Genomic DNA, 20,162 nt, shown 5'->3' with positions numbered 1-20,162 from the left:
TAACGTATCCACCTTTACCTTAGTCCTCAACGATTCACATCCGTGACTTTGTGCTGTGCGATAATTATGCCAGTCCTGGTGTGAGTTAAAACCTGTGGCTGCGGGCCTGGCTTACAAGATGCAACTACGGCGAACAAGTTCAGAGCTTGCACCAAATGATACCAGTGTGCACAGCTTTAAACATTAATAACAATATAATCGGTAAGTTCACTATAGAGGGTTTTTTGTTAGAGCGCATAAATATACATTTGTCATTAAACCCGCCATCACCCAACACAGGCAATTAGTAAGGTTTGTCATGTAAACAAAGCATGCCAATTAGTTACTAGTTCAGCACACCGGTGTGTTGGGAGAGTAAACCCACTACGACATTTACAATTCGAGTACGACGTGACAAACCTTACTATAATTGGCTTTGTGGGGTGGTGGCGGGTTAAAATCTGCACGACATCACCCAAAAATGACCTCTTATGAATAATATTGGTTGCAAAAAGCCTACGCGTTGAATTTAAAAGTCGACGTACATTTAGCCCTACACTCAAAGAGCCCATGGGTGAAAGGAACGTTTGTGTGTGTGTGTCTGTTCCCAAGAGCAGGGCCGCGACCTGCTTCCTCTAAGAGCCGCGTTTCTCTCTGTGCTTCGCAGGTGTTAACCCAAAGGGCCCTTGGCCTTGCTTCGTACGGCATGGCACTCGGGACATTTCTGCTCTGATGACCTGCCATTGTGGGGGTGTATTCAGCCGCACGGCTTACCCAGCGTGCCCCCCCCCCCCCGCTGCCTTCCTTCTCTTTGTGTCGCTTGAGTGGCGTCCAGTTATTCAAGGACTAACAGAAAAAGAGAGAGCTCACCAACACGAGGGTGTTCTTTTAGATGGAGGTGGGGGGGGGAGGTGGGACATTTGGGGTAAATCGGAAGCTTTGCAGTCAACCGAAAATATGAAATTGTTCATATTCTTGGTTCTTTCGGTAAAGTCACGTAGAAGGGAAACAATACAATAATAAAATTATAAAACAATACAATTCTCACGACTGCTGTGTTTTCACACCTGATGATGATTGCTTGTGTTGCAGTCGAAACGTCGTGAGAATTTTATTGTTTTATATTTTTCTTATTTTATTGTTTCCCTTCTACGTGACTATACCAAAAGAACCAAGAATATGAATCCCTGCAGTCGTGAAAGCTTTAAATCGAAATTGTTCATGTTAACACTCAACAGAGATGTATATATGTCTGTTGAACTTTTTTCGCACCGTACGTAGCCAACCGTGCTTATTGGAGGTGCAAACTGAACACAGTATAGATACAACACATGGCGAGCGATATCTCAAGCGTGGTGAGGTATGGTCAAACAACCACCGTACCCGACATTTGGTGTGTGTGGTGCCCTCCATCGAGCAGTGGATTTACAACGGGCTGTACGATGCCAAAGCTGTACAGTTTATAATAATGTCATCTACATGCTGTCTGTTCAGTCACACTGGGCATATTTCTTAAGGGCTTAATTTCAGCCAGGTTTGTCTGGGTTGGCAGGTGGCACGCCACGTCCAGTTCCTCTCGCTATGGCTATGTGGATAGTACTCGTCACGTGCCAACTCCAGGCTACCAGCAACCCGGATAATACTCAGTGGTGCGGAATTATGCCCTGGGTGTAGCAATTCACTCCCTTCCCCGGCAAATGGATGATTTGGCACATTACTGTGTCTAGATAAAATTTTCCAATAAATTTTTCTTTTAACATTGGAGAACGTAGCGGCCTCTAGTGGCCGCAGTGGTCACACTAATCCATTAAATACGGCACTACGTATTTATGCAAATTAAAAAATTACGATTATTACAAATGTGATTCGATGTGTGTGTGTGTGTCGCGACAATTTAGGACGCGATATTAAATTATCTGACACATCTTCTTGGTTCTTTCGGTGGTAAAGTCACGTAGAATGGGAATAAAATAATCAAATCAAATAAGACAATAAAATTCTCACGACGTTTCCGCCACAACACAAGTGGCCTTCAGGTGAAGAGACAGGTCTGTCTCTGTCTTCTGGACAGACCTGTCTCTTCACCTGAAGAAGGCCACTTGTGTTGTGGCCGAAACGTCGTGAGAATTTTATTGTCTTATTTGATTTTATTATTTTATTCCCATTCTACGTGACTTTACCGAAAGAGCCAAGAAGATGAATCCTTGCGGTCACGAAAGCTTTAAATCGAAATTTATCTGACACATCGTTACACCCCCAGAAATAGTTCTAGCGCAAAGAAGATAAATATAAAATGATTGCAAACAGATGCTTACGTGTTAAAAAAAAACTCCCATTACATTTAAACATCTTTACTTTCTGCCTCTAACGGTAAGCCATTAGAAACGTTTACGGCAATTGTAATTGGCTTCTGCGTCGCAGCTTGTGATGCCTTGGAATTTGAAATAACTACAGTACTGCACTGTACCATGGTTGGGCTTTCGTGTCATCTCCCAACGTAGCCAAAAGTGTCTTAATGTAACACGTGCTCCAGTGTTGTGCGTCATAAACAATCTGCAATAGGCCAGTCCTTTACGTGATTCATCTACTTCAATTAACTCTGCAGTATTTGTAAATGTGCCAGCTACAGTTGGTCTTCACAGCACAGAAAACACTCCCAACGCGCATGACACATCCTCTAAATATTCATATCCAGAGAAGTAACACTTAGTTATGCAGAAGACAGGGAGAGGAAGACATGGATTGGGCCCGCCAATCCATTATCGTGGTACTAAGTTGTCTCTTAAAGGATATAACGTGAGCAATGGGGATTTTTTTTTAACACCCAGATGACATCACTGGTCAGTGATGGCTGTAGACTCCTGGGAAGCCCTTTACTTCAACTAGCACTGAACCAGCATGGTCCAGTTTGGTCAATTAGCCCGCGTGTCAACCGCACAATGGGGAGATCTTCATCCAGTGGTGGATTGACAGCAAGTTGTAAGTAATCAATGGTTATGGTTGTGCAAGTGTACACGCATATCTTGGCTCGCTATCATCTGGAAACCATTCTTTATATGGCTTTTGGGTGTAGCCTCCTGTGTGTGTGTGTGCTATTTTAGGCGTTTTTCTTGGCACGTGTGATTGTGTACACGTGTTACGTGCTTTGTGCATGTATTGGAGAGACATTCTTCATGTGTGACAACATTGTACATGGAGGGTGTGTGTGTTTACAACTGCGCTACATTACCCGGCCACCTGAATTCGATTCCCAGGCACAACTAACATCGGTGGCGAGTGATAACTTAACCTGTTTTGGGTTTCATCGAGGTTGGGTGCCGCAGTGGCGAGATGTTAACTACCTCGCCAGGTATACAGGAGGACATGGGCTCGATCCCAATCCTGATGCCTGCTGTATATTTGGAGTTTGCATGTTCTCCCTGTGGTTGTGTGGATTTTTCTCCGGGTCCTGCTTTTTTTCCCCTCCACATTTAGAAACATGCAATTAGAGTGTCCGGCGGCTATACATGTCAACATGATAAACCACTTCGTTGAGCTATCATTTGTGGCCAGGTCGCTTCTGAAAAATAGCTTTCTAGCTCGGTGGGCCATCCTTGGTAAAATAAAAAAAATAGTTTGGTGTAGTGTATAGGTTGAGTCAGTCTTAGATTACTACTCTAGTTTGGAGTATTAACAATCGGCACTGGTGAGAAAAGTTCCGCTTGTGAACAGTGCTGGCCTTATTAGGTGCTCGCTAACGGCACTTGCCTCGGACAGCCTGTTAAAGACTATATTTACAACTCGATGTGGTGTGTTAACAGTCCGTACAGGGAGACTAATGCAGTCAGGTTTGCGCGTAGAATGTAACGTGAACTTAAATTTCCTGAGCAGTCTCAGCTAAACAGAGCCTTTTGTTTAATGCCTACATTTCAATTAATCTTATATTGTTTTAAATGTTTCCGTTTTACACCTTGGCATGGTTGTTTATATTGGGCATATAACAAGTAGGCAAGTAACAATTAATCTGATTCTCATGCTCAAGGCTAGTCAACGAATACTGCTGGATAACGTGAGTCTGATATGCCTGTGGACTGATGGACTAAAATCTATTTTATGTTTATATGGCAGCGTGAGTGTAAGTCCAGTTTAGCACGTGAGGCTTTGTCACCGTGCTGCTTCTGTGCACTACTTTGCATCTAAAGGCACTGGAGATTCGATAGGAACTCGTTGAAGCAAAGGAAATTAGCAGGAGTTAGAAAAAAATGGTTTGTTTGAAGAAGTGGGAGAGCATTTCAGTTGACTGTCAAACATTTAAAAGTGGAAGTGTGGAACAGGAAAGGCTGTCGTGTCCTCGAGGAGAACCCCCTACACCTGGCAGTCACCAGACATCACTTAAAGCACCACGTTGCCAGGAATATGTTCTAATTTCTACTTCCGTTACTCATACCGGGTAAGCGCCAGGTCTGTAACGATTCTGCCCCCTTGCAATTTCATGATTTTATCGCACTTAAGGGTTTTGCCATTCACTTTCATAATATATTATTGAATACATGAATCGATACGTCGTGAAGTGACTAATTGCGCATTGTGAAATAAAATGAAAGTTTATATTAGGGGAAAATTACCACATTATGACAAATAAGTGAGTGTTTCCCAGGTCTCCCTTGTGAAGAGACTTCCTGTCCCAATGGGCCCTCACCTGGTTATAAATAAAAAGGTGTGATTGACTGGATTGATTTATAGCATTAAGCTTTATTCTCATTAATTAGGACATTCTTTTGGTAGCCACTGTTGCCAGTGTTGCAGTCGTCAGGCCTGTTTGTTGGCAGGAAGCCGACAGTGTTATTTCCCGTCGCAGTTGCCAGGTAGTATCTACAAGACCGACGTTTCCACCCACTCTAGGGCCGAGATTCGATTAAAGAGTATTTTTTTTTTCAAATTTACAATTGTTGTGAACGCAGTGCCTTCTTGCAGTGCTCATCTGAACCCATCGCAAAGGCATACTCGTGGAACAAAAACTCATTGAGTCTTAAAAATGTGATTATATGCGCACATCTTCAGCTTAACAATCAATATGAATTGGTGAAGCAATGCATTTCTACACCTGTATTTGGCCTCCTTCACTCCACCTGTTGAGCACATCCTCGATGTCATCAAAGTAAAACAAAAACACCTCCGGCTGAATTTCAAAGTGGATTCGAGCACTCCATACCTGCCCCTATTTAAATTACACTGCGGTCATCCAAAGTACCCATTGCGCAAAATCTATGCTCTTTCACATGGTTAAATAAGGACAATGGAATGGAGCCTGACGCATGGCATTTGAACGCTGCAGTGTTATCGATCACTTGCTGCCCGAAAGTAACGGTTCACAGCCAAGGATTATTGACGTTCAATTTACCCGTAACGCTTTGAAACCACACTTTTTGTCCATTGTGCCCTCACTTCCTACTGATCTAGCTCAGGAAGCTCACTCATGTTTTGCGTACCATTACTGTATAAACACAAACTCGTGGATGTCCGGTGTTTTTTTTTATTCTGGCTCATGGATTGTACAATATGTACGATGGCGTGCGTTGAAAACGTGCGAAGGGCAGGACACCGGCACGAGTCTCCTATGAGTCGGGAGCGATGAGTTTCGCTTGTAATGTGGTGGCTTTGAACTTTAAACTTTTTATTTTACCAGGTAAGGCCCACTGAGCTACGCAGCTCTTTTTAAGAAGCGACATGGCCACAAATGATAGCTCAACGAAGTGGCTTATCACGTGGAAAATTTCTCGCAGTAGCCAAATACTATAAACGCGTGTTAATTATAAATGTGCAGGGAAAATCCGGAGGACCACGGGGAGAACATGCAAACTCCAAATATACAGGCGTCAGGGTCGGGATTTAACTCAATACTTCCTGTATGCCAGGCGACGCAGTTAATATCTGGCCACGGCGGCGGGCCTGGTGGATTGTGCAGAGACACCTACATTGCGAGGCAACGAGCGACTCAGCCTCAAATGAGTACCTGGTGCGATGTGTAAATATCACCACTAGGGAGACAAAGGCGGTCGGGCGTGGTGTTGGCCACCCACCCCCTCGTGTGTCGTGCCGGCCTTCATAGATGCTCCCTAACAGCACTTGCCCCAACAGTCTGTTAAGGCTATACGGGGGATCTTTGTCTTGGTCTTGTCTATGAAAGCATGGCAGCGAGTCGGTTTATTACTGTGGCTTCCTTGCAACCCCTTTTATCAATCCACTGCTGGACGAGTGCCCGCCCACACCTTGCGGATCATAGGTCTTCATAATGATGATGGCGATTCGGGCAAAAGAGCCGATTGGAAACTCTGTAACAGTTTGTATTTCCCCATGTATCAGTGGGACCTCACCTGATTGAAAACAAAATGGACGTTTCGTTGGCACTTTGGTCGCCTGCGTTACGTCGCAGGCTAAGAACACACTGCCGTGTTGTGCTTGCCGAGCTCCGCGTGTGAACTGGATCCCGTGTGGGTGGCCACGATATTATTTTTCACAATACGATAATTAATTTCACGGTGTGATGGTTTAGCACGATATAATTTTTTCTCCTGACCTTGTCACTGTATTTAGTGTTTCCATTACTTTTGTGCTTTGGTGCATGTCTGGCTCAAATACATATTACATTATCTTAAACGTTCTACAGCTGCCAAACTCGGCAGCAGGCTGGCATAAGTGTTCCGATCATTACAAATTTGCAATCTGTAATGCTAGCAAACACATCCTGTCAGTACCGCCAGAAATATTTTTTAAAAAATGTGCAGAATGCAAACATGGTGACATCATATGTAATTGGTATGCCATCCAGTATTCTGGAAACGTTTTTCAAAGCGCGAATTTAATGCTAAATAACTATTTGTTTATAAGTAGAGTAATACCACTATTTGCATTGGGGGTGCGTTCCTGAAAAGTGCGGTGACGAATATGGAAACGACGTCAAAGTGATTTATAGGGTTGTAGGTGGAGGCGAAGGCTGGGAGGCGATGGATACGAGAGAGGACCGACGACACTGTCAGCGACGCGTGTGTGGGTCGAGGCGACGCAAATCGGTTAGCGGTGTTAATAATAAAGTGACGGTCAATTTGCTAAACGACGTTAAAGGGACAGACGCAAATCGGGGTGTAACTGTATGATGACAAAGTTTGCTGTTTAATTATGATTTTGTTGGGAAGTAGAACTATTTCGATTGTTTTTAACTTTGCAGCAGGTGGGGGGAATTTTTGTTGAAAGACAAAAAAAAGTGGACGATACAATTATCGTGGATCATATATCATGATTATGTATCGTGATGGTATCACCATCTCACGTAAACCTAACGCCTACCCTCATTGACGCCACAAAACACAGCCCCCGCAGCATCCCATAACCATGGCGGTCGCATCTTCAAGCACTGCCCAGGCTCAGTCCTGATTAACTTTCAGATATCCAATGAGATCTACATTTCCAGATAATTTTGGTCAGGTGCGGGCAGCAGAGGGCTGCCAGTCGTGGTGAGGCTTTGTCTTACTGCGCTGGTGTGAATGTGAGTTGCATGTAAGTGTATGCGACTTGGCCACCTGAGTTCGATTCCAAGACCCCCTGACATCAGGTATCTAAAATGTTATTGGTTTTTGAACCAGTATTATACCCAGGATAATTTGTATTTGGAGGTTTGCATGGTGATTACATTTATGACTAGATTTATTTAGAGTACTTCTTTGTAAGTGTGATTTGGTAGCCGATGGGAAGTGGACAAAGTCCAATAACAATTTTGGGATAAAAATGCAAATAATGCTGCCGTTTCCAGAATTATGAAAAAAAAATCACCATCAGTGCATTTTCCGCTCTTCCCCCATCTATGGTGTTAAATGAAGTCCCTCTCTCACGGAACATCCACGGCCACAACAACGAGCAGTGTCCATCCACCTTGGCCTCGCGAATCTACGTCCACGACGATACTTTCTCCGTTGCCGAGGAACCCCCGGCCGTCCGTCTCTGGCCAAAGGGGAACCGCGCTGGCCCTTGGCTCGACTCCGCTTTGTTGCCGTCCCGTGTGAACACGGCGTTCAAGAGCGTGGCTCTCGTGGCACTTTGGTGTCGGCTGCGGCATACGTCACGCGCCCCACACCCCCCCTATCCCTGCCCCCCCCCCCCCCCCCCCCCCGAGCGAGGCTGCGGATGTGAGGTTTGGCACGGAGGTGTCACGGCCAAAGCCCCTCACAGCGATTCCCTTGTCACCCCCCCCCCCCCGCCCACCGCCGCTGCCCCTGTGCTCTCGTGGCTATGGAGCCCCACGGGCCATTGCCCAAAAATGGTGGTGGAGAGGAGGCTGGGGGTCCAGCGGAGAGAAGGGCAGGAGGGGTGGGGTGGTGGTCGTCGTCGCCGCCGCCGCTTCTGGGGGAGTAGTCTTTTGCTGCGCCCGTTGTCCCGGGAGAAAGCCGCTGCTGCGTTCAGCACTGCTGGGGGGGGTGGGGGGGTTCAACTCCAGTGTTCCCTTCTGATGTGAAACCAGACACAAACGCGTCGGGATGTTTGTGTCCTAATTAATGCATTTAACTCCGCATTGGTTTGGTGGATTAAAAGCGGTTCTCACGTTCGCGATGCATGGATCCAATCGTGCACGCTGTCTGTTGATTGTGGTTTATGCAAATGATATGCTCATGTTGGTGAAAATATCGCTCGCCACTAATTTTAACCGGTCCCCAGGATCAGATTGCATTTAGCCGGGTTTGCATAGACCAGAGGGGTAATGTAAGATCAAACAACCATCTCGCTCTACTCCACGCTCTCTCCTACCTCTCTCCCCTCTGATCTCACTCCATTTCCCTCTTTGCAGTTTCCTACCCCTCCCCTCTCACTCTACACCCTCTAAGCACTCTCCGCTTCAGCAATCAAGGCCTTATTTTGAAGCTCCCTGTCAATCTCCTCTGAGTGGGAGGTCACTCATTGTATCCACTGTCTCGAACGCCCTTCTCCCCTACCTACCTACCTATAAACCAATAAAATTCTCACGACGTTTCTTGTTGTGGTTTTCACACCTAATGATGATTGCTTGTGTTGCAGTCGAAATGTTGTGAGAATTTTATTGTTTAATATTTTTATTATTTTATTTTTTCCCTTCTACGTGACTTTACCGAAAGAACCAAGAATTTGATTAAACGGTTTTGCTTAACTTGATTCAACGGTTTTACTTAACTTGATTCAACGGTTTTACTTAACTTGATTCAACGTTTTTACTTAACTTGATTCAACGGTTTTAATTAACTTGATTCAATGGTTTTACTTAACTTGATTCAACGGTTTTACTTAACTTGATTCCTGTATCGTGGTCAAATCTTGTAATCTACATTTCATCCACTTCCCGTTGTCCAATCATTTCCACATTTTGCGCACGTACTCAGATCCGGTGACAATGCATGCCTGTATCAATTAATCAATTAATTCGCTACTTTAAGCAATTTGCATTTTGTATGAACGCCTTATTAATTAAATGTATATTTATGTAGGTCAAAAACGCCGCGGTCCCTAAACTCTCGAATGGCCTCGCCCAAGAAGCCGGCGGCACGTGTCTCAGGCGCGCCTGCTCCGTGTCAACGAGTTACGGCCACCCTCACTCCACACAAACAAAAGTTGTACATTGAAGATTCATTTATAAAGTAATCAATTAATTCAAGTAAGCGTTGATGTGGGAGCAGGCGCCGCACCATTGACGTGCTTCTCGACCGCGAGTTAAACGAAGTTGTTAATAAAGCCGTTGTTTTTAAAGCAACTTTTTTTTAAAGGAGTTTATTTTACCTCTGCCTGGAAATGAACAGCTCTCCCTTCAAGATACACATGGCCACTGTTTCTATACAGTGTCTGGAGATGTGCTAGTGTGAGGCTGTATAAATCCACATTGTTTTGATTGTAAATTGCCTAGCGACAGGCGCCTCTGCTTGTTGTCAGTGGACGCTGCAGAGTGGGACATGTTTTTGCTTTCAGTCTAGCTGCCAATAGTGCACATGTGATATAAATGAAAACACGCTGGGAGTGAAACAGGGAATCAATTCATGAATTTATATCGATTCTTCGGCATTTAATCGTGTGTGTCTGTGTGTGTGCAAGCGTCGATATGTTTCAATATCGTATCATCAGCGTGTTGTATGCGATATATTTACGTAACCCCCATAACCGCTACCATTCGCCGCAATGGTTAAAGACTAAAATAATCAACTCCTGAGTCGAACTGTAGGCTATCTGGTGACATTTCATCGCATCACTGAACGGTGGGTTCTGGTTGGGGCGGTTGGGGCCGGTAGTGGGGCGGGGCGACATTGAATTTGTGGCTTAGCTACTGAGTGTGCAGGTGGTGCAACTGCACCAGCACCTAGGCACACGAGCTACGAAGAGAGGGTGGAAATCGGAGAGAGGGCCCCATTGAATCCTTTGCGGCCAGGGTCCATGCCAACAGTGCTAACGCCACTGTGTGGATTTGTCTCATCCCTGTAACAAAAACGCGGTATATATTTCTTCATTGCACAAAACCCGCCACGGTTGCGGGAGAGAGGTTAGGCACGCTGGAGAGAGGCTCCAGTTCTGCCTGGATTTCTAAAAGGGTGCCAACTGCTGTTTGTTCTGTGTCCGTGTTGCTATTGCTTGACTGAGAGGGCACCTTCTCCTCTGGACCAATGACCGACTGTAACGTAGCCCCAGCTGGGGCGATCTGCTTTGCCGTGACGATCGTGTTTTTGCTCGGAGAACGCGTGTGTGTGATCGCTGCGACACAACTCAAACCAAGCCCCGCTGTCTCCTTTTGAGTCCCTGTCTCTATGAGTCCCTTCTCAGCTCTATGATTCAGCGGGAGGCATGGTGGTGCTGGACGTTCTGTGAAAAAGAGCTTCATAGCTTGTCAGATTTCTCCAGAATAAACAAAGATTCTGATTCCGTGGTTTGGGTCTGATTATTTGTTTTCGGGGAAATGTATTTTGTGACACCATGTCGTCGGGTTTGTTTCGATGTGGCTCAGAGGTCAGAGCGGCGAGCTGGCACCGCTGAGAGCATAGGTTCGAATCCAGGTTCAGCGACTCGTGATTAAGCGGAGTTCTCTAGCGTAGCAAGTTTGTGGTTTCAGCCCGCAACAAATGAACCCCATAGTATTACAAATAAATATTATATTTGATTTGGCACTTAATTTTGATAAATGCTACTTGTTTGCTTTTGTCATGTTTTGCTTGGATTGACATGCTATGACCAATCTTTGCATGCCATATATACAGTGATGGAAAAAAAGTATTTGATCCCCTGCTGATTTTGTACGTTTGCCCACTGACAAAGAAATGATCAGTCTATAATCTGAATGGTAGGTTTATTTGAACAGTGAGAGACAGAATAACAACAACAAAATCCGGAAAAACGCATGTCAAAAATGTTATAAATTGATTTGCATTTTAATGAGGGAAATAAGTATTTGACCCCTCTGCAAAACATGACTTAGTACTTGGTGGCAAAACCCTTGCTGGAAATCACAGAGGTCAGACGTTTCTTGTAGTTGGCCACCAGGTTTGCACACATCTCAGGAGGGATTTTGTACCACTCCTCTTTGCAGATCTTCTCCAAGTCATTAAGGTTTCGAGGCTGAAGTTTGCCAACTCGAACCTTCAGCTCCCTCCACAGATTTTCTATGGGATTAAGGTCTGGAGACTGGCTAGGCCACTCCAGGACCTTAATGTGCTTCTTCTTGAGCTACTCCTTTGTTGCCTTGGCCGTGTGTTTGGGTCATTGTCATGCTGGAATACCCATCCACGACCCATTTTCAATGCCCTGGCTGAGGGAAGGAGGTTTTCGCCCAAGATTTGACGGTACATGGCCCCATCCATTGTCCCTTTGATGCGGTGAAGTTGTCCTGTCCCCTTAGCAGAAAAACACCCCCAAAGCATTATGTTTCCACCTCCATGTTTGACGCTGGGGATGGTGTTCTTGGGGTCATAGGCAGCATTCCTCCTCCTCCAAACACGGCGAGTTGAGTTGATGCCAAAGAGCTCCATTTTGGTCTCATCTGACCAAAACACTTTCACCCAGTTGTCCTCTGAATCATTCAGATGTTCATTGACAACTTCAGACGGGCATGTATATGTGCTTTCTTGAGCAGGGGGACCTTGTGGGCGCTGCAGGATTTCAGTCCTTCATGGCGTAGTGTGTTACCAATTGTTTTCTTGGTGACTATGGTCCCAGCTGCCTTGAGATCATTGACAAGATCCTCCCGTGTAGTTCTGTGCTGATTCCTCACCGTTCTCATGATCACTGCAACTCCACGAGGTGAGATCTTGCATGGAGCCCCAGGCCGAGGGAGATTGACAGTTCTTTTGTGTTTCTTTCATTTGCGAATAATCGCACCAACTGTTGTCACCTTCTCACCAAGCTGCTTGGCAATGGTCTTGTAGCCCATTCCAGCCTTGTGTAGGTCTACAATCTTGTCCCTGACATCCTTGGAGAGCTCTTTGGTCTTGGCCATGGTTGAGAGTTTGGAATCTGATTGATTGATTGCTTCTGTGGACATGTGTCTTTTATACAGGTAACAAGCTGAGATTATTAGCACTTCCTTTAAGAGTATGCTCCTAATCTCAGCTCGTTACCTGTATAAAAGACACCTGGGAGCCAGAAATCTTTCTGATTGAGAGGGGGTCAAATACTTATTTCCCTCATTAAAATGCAAATCAATTTATAACATTTTTGACATGCGTTTTTCTGGATTTTTGTTGTTGTTACTCTGTCTCTCACTGTTCAAATAAACCTACGATTAAAATTATAGACCGATCATTTCTTTGTCAGTGGGCAAACGTACAAAATCAGCAGGGGATCAAATACTTTTTTTCCCTCACTGTACCTGTGTCCCTCACAGTGACCTCATCTGCCATGACCAGGAGTCGGCAACCTGCGGGCTTCGGAGCCGCACGCGGCTCTTTAAGTGACTACTTCGTGACGTTGTTTATTAAGGACTCACCGTCTCGTATTCACCAACACACTGCATTGCAGCTCTTGTAATTTAGATTTTTTTTTACCGAATTCTAAAAAAAGAAGTCTCCTCTTGTTATTTTGGTTGCCGATCCCTGGTCATGATCACTGTCTAGCACGCGGTTATGCACTGCTACCTGCAGAGTTCTGAATTAAAATTAAACCTGTGCATCCCGTGACCTCATGCCGACAGCACAATTGGGATTTACTGCAATTGCTATTGAGGAAAAGACAACCAAGGTTATTACGTGTGATCTCAGGTGGGTGACCTCAAGTAAGCGCTCTGTGCTGCTGTCTCAACAGCTCATTGAGCCGGTCCTTCTCCTCGTTCGCCCTTCCCCGCCCTCTCCCCTACCCCTTTCCTTGCCGTCCACAGACCTGGCACAAGGCTTGCTTCCACTGTGAAGTCTGCAAGATGGCCCTCAACATGAAAAACTACAAGGGCTACGACAAGAGGCCTTACTGTAACATGTAAGGCGTTTGCAGTGACGTGCGCTTGCACAAGCGCGCGTGGACACAACACGCACACCCACACGTGTGTGTGTACGCGTGTGCGTGCCTACACCCACGCACGTGCACTCGCACGTGTACTCGCATACACATGCATGGGTGCGCACATTCACACACATACATCTGCACTCACGTGCGTGCCTACATATACACACTCGCACAGGTGCGCACGCATACATATACACGTGTGCACACACCCACCAAATCACGCACAAAGACAAATATCCCCTGTATAGCCTTAATAGAATGTTGGGGAAAGTGCTGTTAGCAAGCACCTATGAAGGCCACGGGGTGGGTGGCCAGCACCACAGCTGGCCGCCTTTGTATTTCCAGTGGCGATGTTTACACACCGCACCAGGTACTCATTTGACGCTCAGTCGACATAGGGGAGGCACAGGACCGGTTCTAATGATCGTCACTGGTGTTGGCCATGAGCAGGAATCGAAGCCAGGTCCCTGGGTTTAAAACATACATGCGTGGGGCATAGGCATTCGCACACGCACACATGTACAGGCGTTTGTGCAGGAATGTTTACCAAGTTCACTCATGAAACCTCGGCTTGTGGTTTTTTTCACCCTATTTAATATTAACAGGGTCCAGCAAGTTGTGTTCATTTAAGCGCCGTTGTCCTTAACGTCGGCCTTTGGGCTTGGGGGTCATTCGCATCGTAAATTTTTTAAAGGTGGCTGGCTGCCGGCGTTCAGTTGTCTGCACGCTCTCACCTCGGGGAACAAAGTACATAGGTTCGGATCCCAGCTCAGTACACTGACAATTCTTGGCAAGGGCATTTCCTAACACTCCTACCACATACTCGTATGTGTGGGTATAATATTGAACAACCGTCACGACTCGCTAATTAGAATTGGTTCTTGCCCTTACCGTGCATAGATTGACACTTGTGTTCAAGAATTTGTTATTTTTCATTTATGCAAATTATATATAATTGTTTTGACTAATGGCATCAACAATACATACCAAAATAATAGATAATTGTATTTATTCGCGACCTTGATTCATGATGATTCAAATAAATATGCAGCAGTGAAACAGCACGTTATCATCATAATCATCCCCGATCGATCCACTGCTGGATGAAGGCTGCCACCATTCCTCATGTTCTTGCGTTATCACGATGCAGCTCTCTCTTAAGCCGATCTTTTCGCTCCATCTCCGTTGGGTGCCATTCCATGACCAGTCTTGTCCATCGGCCGTCACCTCTCCCAGTGGTGTTTCTGCCTCGGCTCGTTTGATTTGCCGGGTAGTCAATGTGACGTCCCTCACTTCCCCCTGATCTGTGTTCCTCTTTCTTATTCGAGCTCGTGTTCCAACCACTACACACACCGCTGCTGTACCCTCCCTTGTATACATTCCCTGCGTAAGCCATGCCATTGCAATAATACGTTACCTCTGTGCACGTGTCACGTACACACACACATATATATTTCAGCAACTGTCCCTTAGGATCAGATTGCTAGATATGAGACATGCTGTGCTCAGCCGATTGGGATCTCGGTCACTAAAAACTTGCACTCCACTCCTCCATCCGTCGTCCGTCCATCCGTCGGTGTCAGCTCCAGGTCGGGAGGTCGACGGTCAATGTGCATCAGTGCTTCGACTTTAAGAGCGCGCCTTCATCCAGCAGTGGATCAACCAGGGCTGATCATGATAATAATCTGTCTCAACGTGCCCCCTGATGAGCTGGCTCCAAACCTGCCACCACCATTTCCGTCTTTGTCTCTTGCTCCCCTTCTGCCTTATTCATTCCGAAAAGGGAGGCTCATCTTCCAGTGCTAGGCAGTGCCGATTCTTTGGTTAATTATGGGTATGATGACGAAGATGACAGCAGTTTAAAAGTGTAAGTTGCGTGAGTTTTGGGGGTCTGTGTTGGTCTGCCATGTCTGGTTATTGCTACCAGCCACTCTCACCCCACAAACCTCTTGCTGCTGCTGCTGCCGCTGTGTTCCACCGCCGGTCTCGTCTCCTCTCGTATGCAGGCACTACCCTAAGCAGTCGTTCACCTCCGTGGCGGACACTCCCGAGAACCTGCGCCTCAAGCAGCAGAGCGAGCTGCAGAGTCAGGTGCCCGCACACTCGCCGCACACCTACCCACGCATGCACCACGCATGCACACGCGTGTGCAGCCCAACCGTGCCGAGATGTTAACTACTTCGCCTGGTATGCAGGACGTCGTGGGTTCGATCCCCCGACCCCGACGCCTGCTGCTGTATATTTGAAGTTTGCGTGTCTTTCATCCCGTGGTTGCGTGTGTTTTTCTTCGAGTCCTTCGGTTTTTCCCTCCACATTTAGAAACATGCCCTTAGAGTAATACAGTAAAACCTTGGATTGCGAGCATAATTCGTTCCGGAAACGTGTTTGTAATCCAAAGCACTCGTATATCAAAGCACTCGTATATCAGTTGTGATCACGTGACGCTCGGCAGACAAAGCGTATACACGTAAACTGCTCGTATTGCAAGACCCTCGCTCGTTTATCAAATTAATATTTATTTCAAATTTTTTTTGCTCATCTTGCAAAACACTCGCAGACCAAGTTACTCGCAATCCAAGGTTTTACTGTATTTGCCTACTATAAATGTCCACGTGATAAGGCACTTTGTTGAGCTATCATTTGTGATAGCCAGGTCGCGTCTGAAAAAGAGCCATATAGCTCAGTGGGCCTTTCACTGCTTTCGTACGTTACAACCAGGGACTTTGCTGTACTGCTCTACAGCAGCCCATTCCTTTAGTATGCAGGCTCAACCCTGCTCAGCTCACGAGATCTCACGAGATCTCACGAGATCTGGCGCATTCTGGGTGATTGGTCAATGGCTCACACACTCATAACAACAAACAAACAACCCCTTGTGGCCTACATAGATTGTTGAGGCAAGTGCTGTTGATGAACACCAGCTGCGCACAAGACAATGGGTGTGGCCAGAGCTACACCCGGCCACCTTTGTCTCCCCAGTACAGATGTTTATACTACGTCAGATACTCATTTGAGGCCGAGTCGGTCGGTCCAGGACCGGTTCTGATATCAGTCGCCGCTGATGTGAGCTGTGGCCGGAAATCGAACCCGGGTCGCCGAGTTCGTAGCGCAGTGCGCCAACCACTGCACAACCACTGTCCCCACTTCTTATAATAACACAAACATTTTTGTATCCAGCCTCACTGAGTCTTAGTGACTATTTTTAGGAGCATGCTGCATGTGGATGTTTGGCCATTTTCTTTTTAAGCGGCGTATTTTTAATCAACTGTATAACCATGTCCATTGCAGTGATGTCCCATATTATCTGTTGTTTTCATGGGCACATTTATAGTTTGTTTAATTACGCCATCCCTCCACCGCTTCCCACACACACACACACACGGACGCACGCACAGCCACGGGACACGCACGCACAGGGACACACGCGCATGTGCGCACGCACGCACACGAAACGCTGACGTCTTGTTGCACCATCCTCTCTCTGTCTCAGGTCAAGTACAAGGAGGAGTTTGAGAAGGCCAAGGGCAGGGCCTGCAGCCAAGTGTCGGACACGCCAGAGATGATGCGCATCCGCAAGGCGCAGGACCAGATCAGCGATGTACGTTACACGCGCGCGCCATCTGTGCTGCCGGTGCGCGTGCACAGTGGGCAGCACGGGAAGTGTGTCGGTCGTCTCAGGCGGTTAACCCACACTGGCTGGGCTCGTTCTCTGTGCCCTGTCGGCGAGCCTTCAACACGTCACATGGCCCCAAAGTGCACCAAACTCTGTGGTGACGTCACCGCCGATTACTGGTAAATGGCGGCTGTTGTGTGTGTGTGTGTGTGTTTATGACATGGGTATGAGTTCAATTCCTGCTATGGCGAATGTCTGAACCGGTCCCGGGCGTCCCCTAGGTCGACTCGGCCTCAAATTAGAACCCGGTGCGGTGTGTAAACATCACCACTGGGGAGAAAAATGTGGCCGGGCGTGTGTTGCTGGACATCCACTCGCTCGTGTGCCGTACCGGCCTTCAGAGGTGCTACTCGCTAACAGCACTTGCCCCAACAGTCTGTTCAGACTATACGGGAGATGTTTGTCTTTGGTGCTTACTGCATTTAGCTCCCAGCGACTTGAGTTCGATTTCCTCCCAAGCCCAGCATCAGTGGCGAATATCTGAACCGGTCCTGGGCCTCCTCTAGGTCGACTCTGCCCTGAAAGAGTTTACCTGGTGCGGTGTGTAACACATCAGCACGAGCGAGACAAAAGTAGCCGGGCGTGGTGCTGACGGCACTGCCCTCCATTGTGCCCCTGCCGACCTTCACAGGCGCTCGCTAATGGCACCTTCCCACGCAGCCCACGAAGGCCACACAGCGTGTCACTGCGCACGGGGGCGTCGAGTGCCGTTGCAACGGGAGGGCGGGGTGCACCGTGGACTTCGATGTGATTGCGTGTGCTGCTTTTTGCGATGGCAACCAGTTATTAGGCTCGCGATACGTCCACCGAATCATGCATGTCGGAATTGGGGGCAAATGAAACTGAGCAAATGAAACTTAAAGTTGAGACAAAAGTAAGAGATTCTTGAGTGGAATCGTGACAGTTCATTGCATTGACACACGTGCCATGACCCTTTGTCATGGCACGTGAGCCTGCTTGTAGTTATGTGCATATGTAGTTGTGTACATCGATGTGTGTATGTGCGTGTATGGAGTTGTGTCTTGCATGCGTCTATTTGTGTAACTTTGTATCGCCTTGTTTCTAAAAATGCACGTAGCTTTGTAGGTCTTTGTATCCATTTTTGTACGTCATCATATGCGTAGCTGTGTGTGGCCGTACACGCGTATCGCTCTGCCCACCCTTGTAGCTATATATACCTTCCATAATACAGGTTTTTTTTCGGGTTAGATCGTGTAAATATAAATGTGTCGTTAAACCCGCCACCACCTGACACAGCCAAAATGTTAGTAAGGTTTGTCACATGCCAATTTGTTACTAGTACGGCACACCGCGCGTTGGAGAGCAAATCCACAACGTTTACAATCGACGCAATTATATTTACGCGCTCTAACCCAAAAAAAAACCTGTGTTATGGATGATGTTGTTCGCGAAAGCTTACATTTCAAACTCTATGTACCTTTCGTGTGTATAGCTGTGCTTGTGTAAACGAGCATTTACTTGGCTTGCTGTGTGTCCAGTAATTATGTGTGTGTCTGTGTAAATAGAGCAGCTGTCTCTATATCTCTGTAGGGCGTGGTGCTGGCCCCAACAGCCCGGGTGGCCCAATGGTAACACTCTTGCCTCACATCAAGAAGAGCCTGGGTTCGATTCCCTACTCGGGCATCTTTCTGAGTGGCATTTTTGTGTTCTACCCCTGTTTTATCCACATGGGTGACTCTCTGGGTTCTCCGGTTTCATGCCCCTAATACAGGGGATCTTTGGAAACAAGTGTTGGGTAGCTGTATATGCAATTGTGTCTTTGTTTGCCTGTATGCTTTTGTGCGTGTACCTGTATACATTTGTAAGTTTATAGGTGGGTGTAGTAGTGTGGGGAGCGGTGGTGTAATGGTTAACACGCTGCGCTACGAACCCCGGTGACCCGAGTTCGATTCCGGCTCACGGCTAACACCAGCGACGCTTATCTGAACCGGTCCTGGGTGTCCTCTAGGTCGGCTCAGCCTCAAATGAGTACCTGGTGTGGTGTGTAAACATCGCCACTTGGGAGACAAAGGCGGCCGGGCATGGTGCTGGCCACTCACCCCCTCGTGTGCTGGTCCGGCCTTCATAGGTGCTTGCTAACAGCACTTACCCCAACAGTCTTTTTAAGACTATACAGGGGGTCTTTGTCTTTTGTGTGTAGTTGTATGTGTGTACCTGTACGTGTGCAGCTGCACATTTGCGGTTGCACGTGTTGCGTCCGCAGCAGCGCAGCTGTATGTGTGGCCGTGTGGTCTGAATAACTCCTTTGTTGAGAACCAGGTGAGAGCCCATCGAGATATATTTTTTGTTCCCTTTTCACACGAGTACAGGAAAGTTACACATTAGAAACAAATGTACATCAACTGCGTCTCACTTTAATAGTCATATCTGGCGGCATATGCTTTGGCATGTGTCCACACGTGTGTGTGTGTGTGTGCACGTTTGTGCGCGTGACGCACGTTTTTGGGCAGAATTTTTACTCTTGCGAGTGTGCACATACGTGTATACAATGACGCTTTGATCCTCGCTAGTTGAGTTTGCGTGCGCAAGTTGGCTCACCTGGTGTCACTGCCTGCGCACATATGTGTGTTTCGTATGCGTGAATGTTGGAATGGACGTGTGTTTGTGTGTGCGTGCACGTGTCTGTATTTTCGTGCACGTGTTCAATATTGGTATGCCGTTATATTAGTGTGTCTTTATGTGTGTGTGTGAGCAGACGTGTATTGATGCACCCCCCCCCCCTTCCAGGGGATTGATGATTTGTCTCGATTCGACACAAGAATGAATTCGCTCGTCTTGTTTTTACTTTTGGGGTGTCTTTTATTTTTCACTCCATTCACCTATATTTTACATTCGCTCATCATGCTCGCGCGAACGGTAAACGATCGATTCATGCAATGTTAGCGAAGAGCCATGGTGAAGGTAGCGCCCACTAGTGGCTCGCGGGGAGTCACGTTCAGTTCAGTTCAGTTTATTTTGGTATAGCCCTGTGAGCCATTCGTCTCTTGAATCGGGTGCAACCACAACAAACCAAAAAACCAAA

General features: G+C 46.8%; 1 protein-coding gene across 2 annotated transcripts in view; it reads left to right on the top strand.

Moving 5' to 3' along the window:
* The window catches only part of LOC116949124 (LIM zinc-binding domain-containing Nebulette), a 47,923-nt gene that overhangs the window by 14,458 nt on the left and 13,303 nt on the right, over positions 1–20,162 (top strand). For both annotated transcript variants that reach the window (XM_032966349.2, XM_032966350.2), the window contains exons 3-5: positions 13,325–13,419; positions 15,453–15,537; positions 16,937–17,044. In XM_032966349.2, coding sequence (XP_032822240.2) covers positions 13,325–13,419; positions 15,453–15,537; positions 16,937–17,044 — 288 coding nt within the window. The remainder of the gene's footprint in view (positions 1–13,324; positions 13,420–15,452; positions 15,538–16,936; positions 17,045–20,162) is intronic.

Source organism: Petromyzon marinus, chromosome 2 (genome assembly GCF_048934315.1).
Source record: "Petromyzon marinus isolate PM22_M1 ecotype Great Lakes invasive population chromosome 2, UKy_Petmar_22M1.pri1.0, whole genome shotgun sequence".
Classification (NCBI taxonomy): Eukaryota; Metazoa; Chordata; class Hyperoartia; order Petromyzontiformes; family Petromyzontidae; genus Petromyzon; species Petromyzon marinus.
The sequence above is the reverse complement of the archived record's forward strand: the minus strand, read 5'-3'. Positions and strand labels throughout refer to the sequence as shown.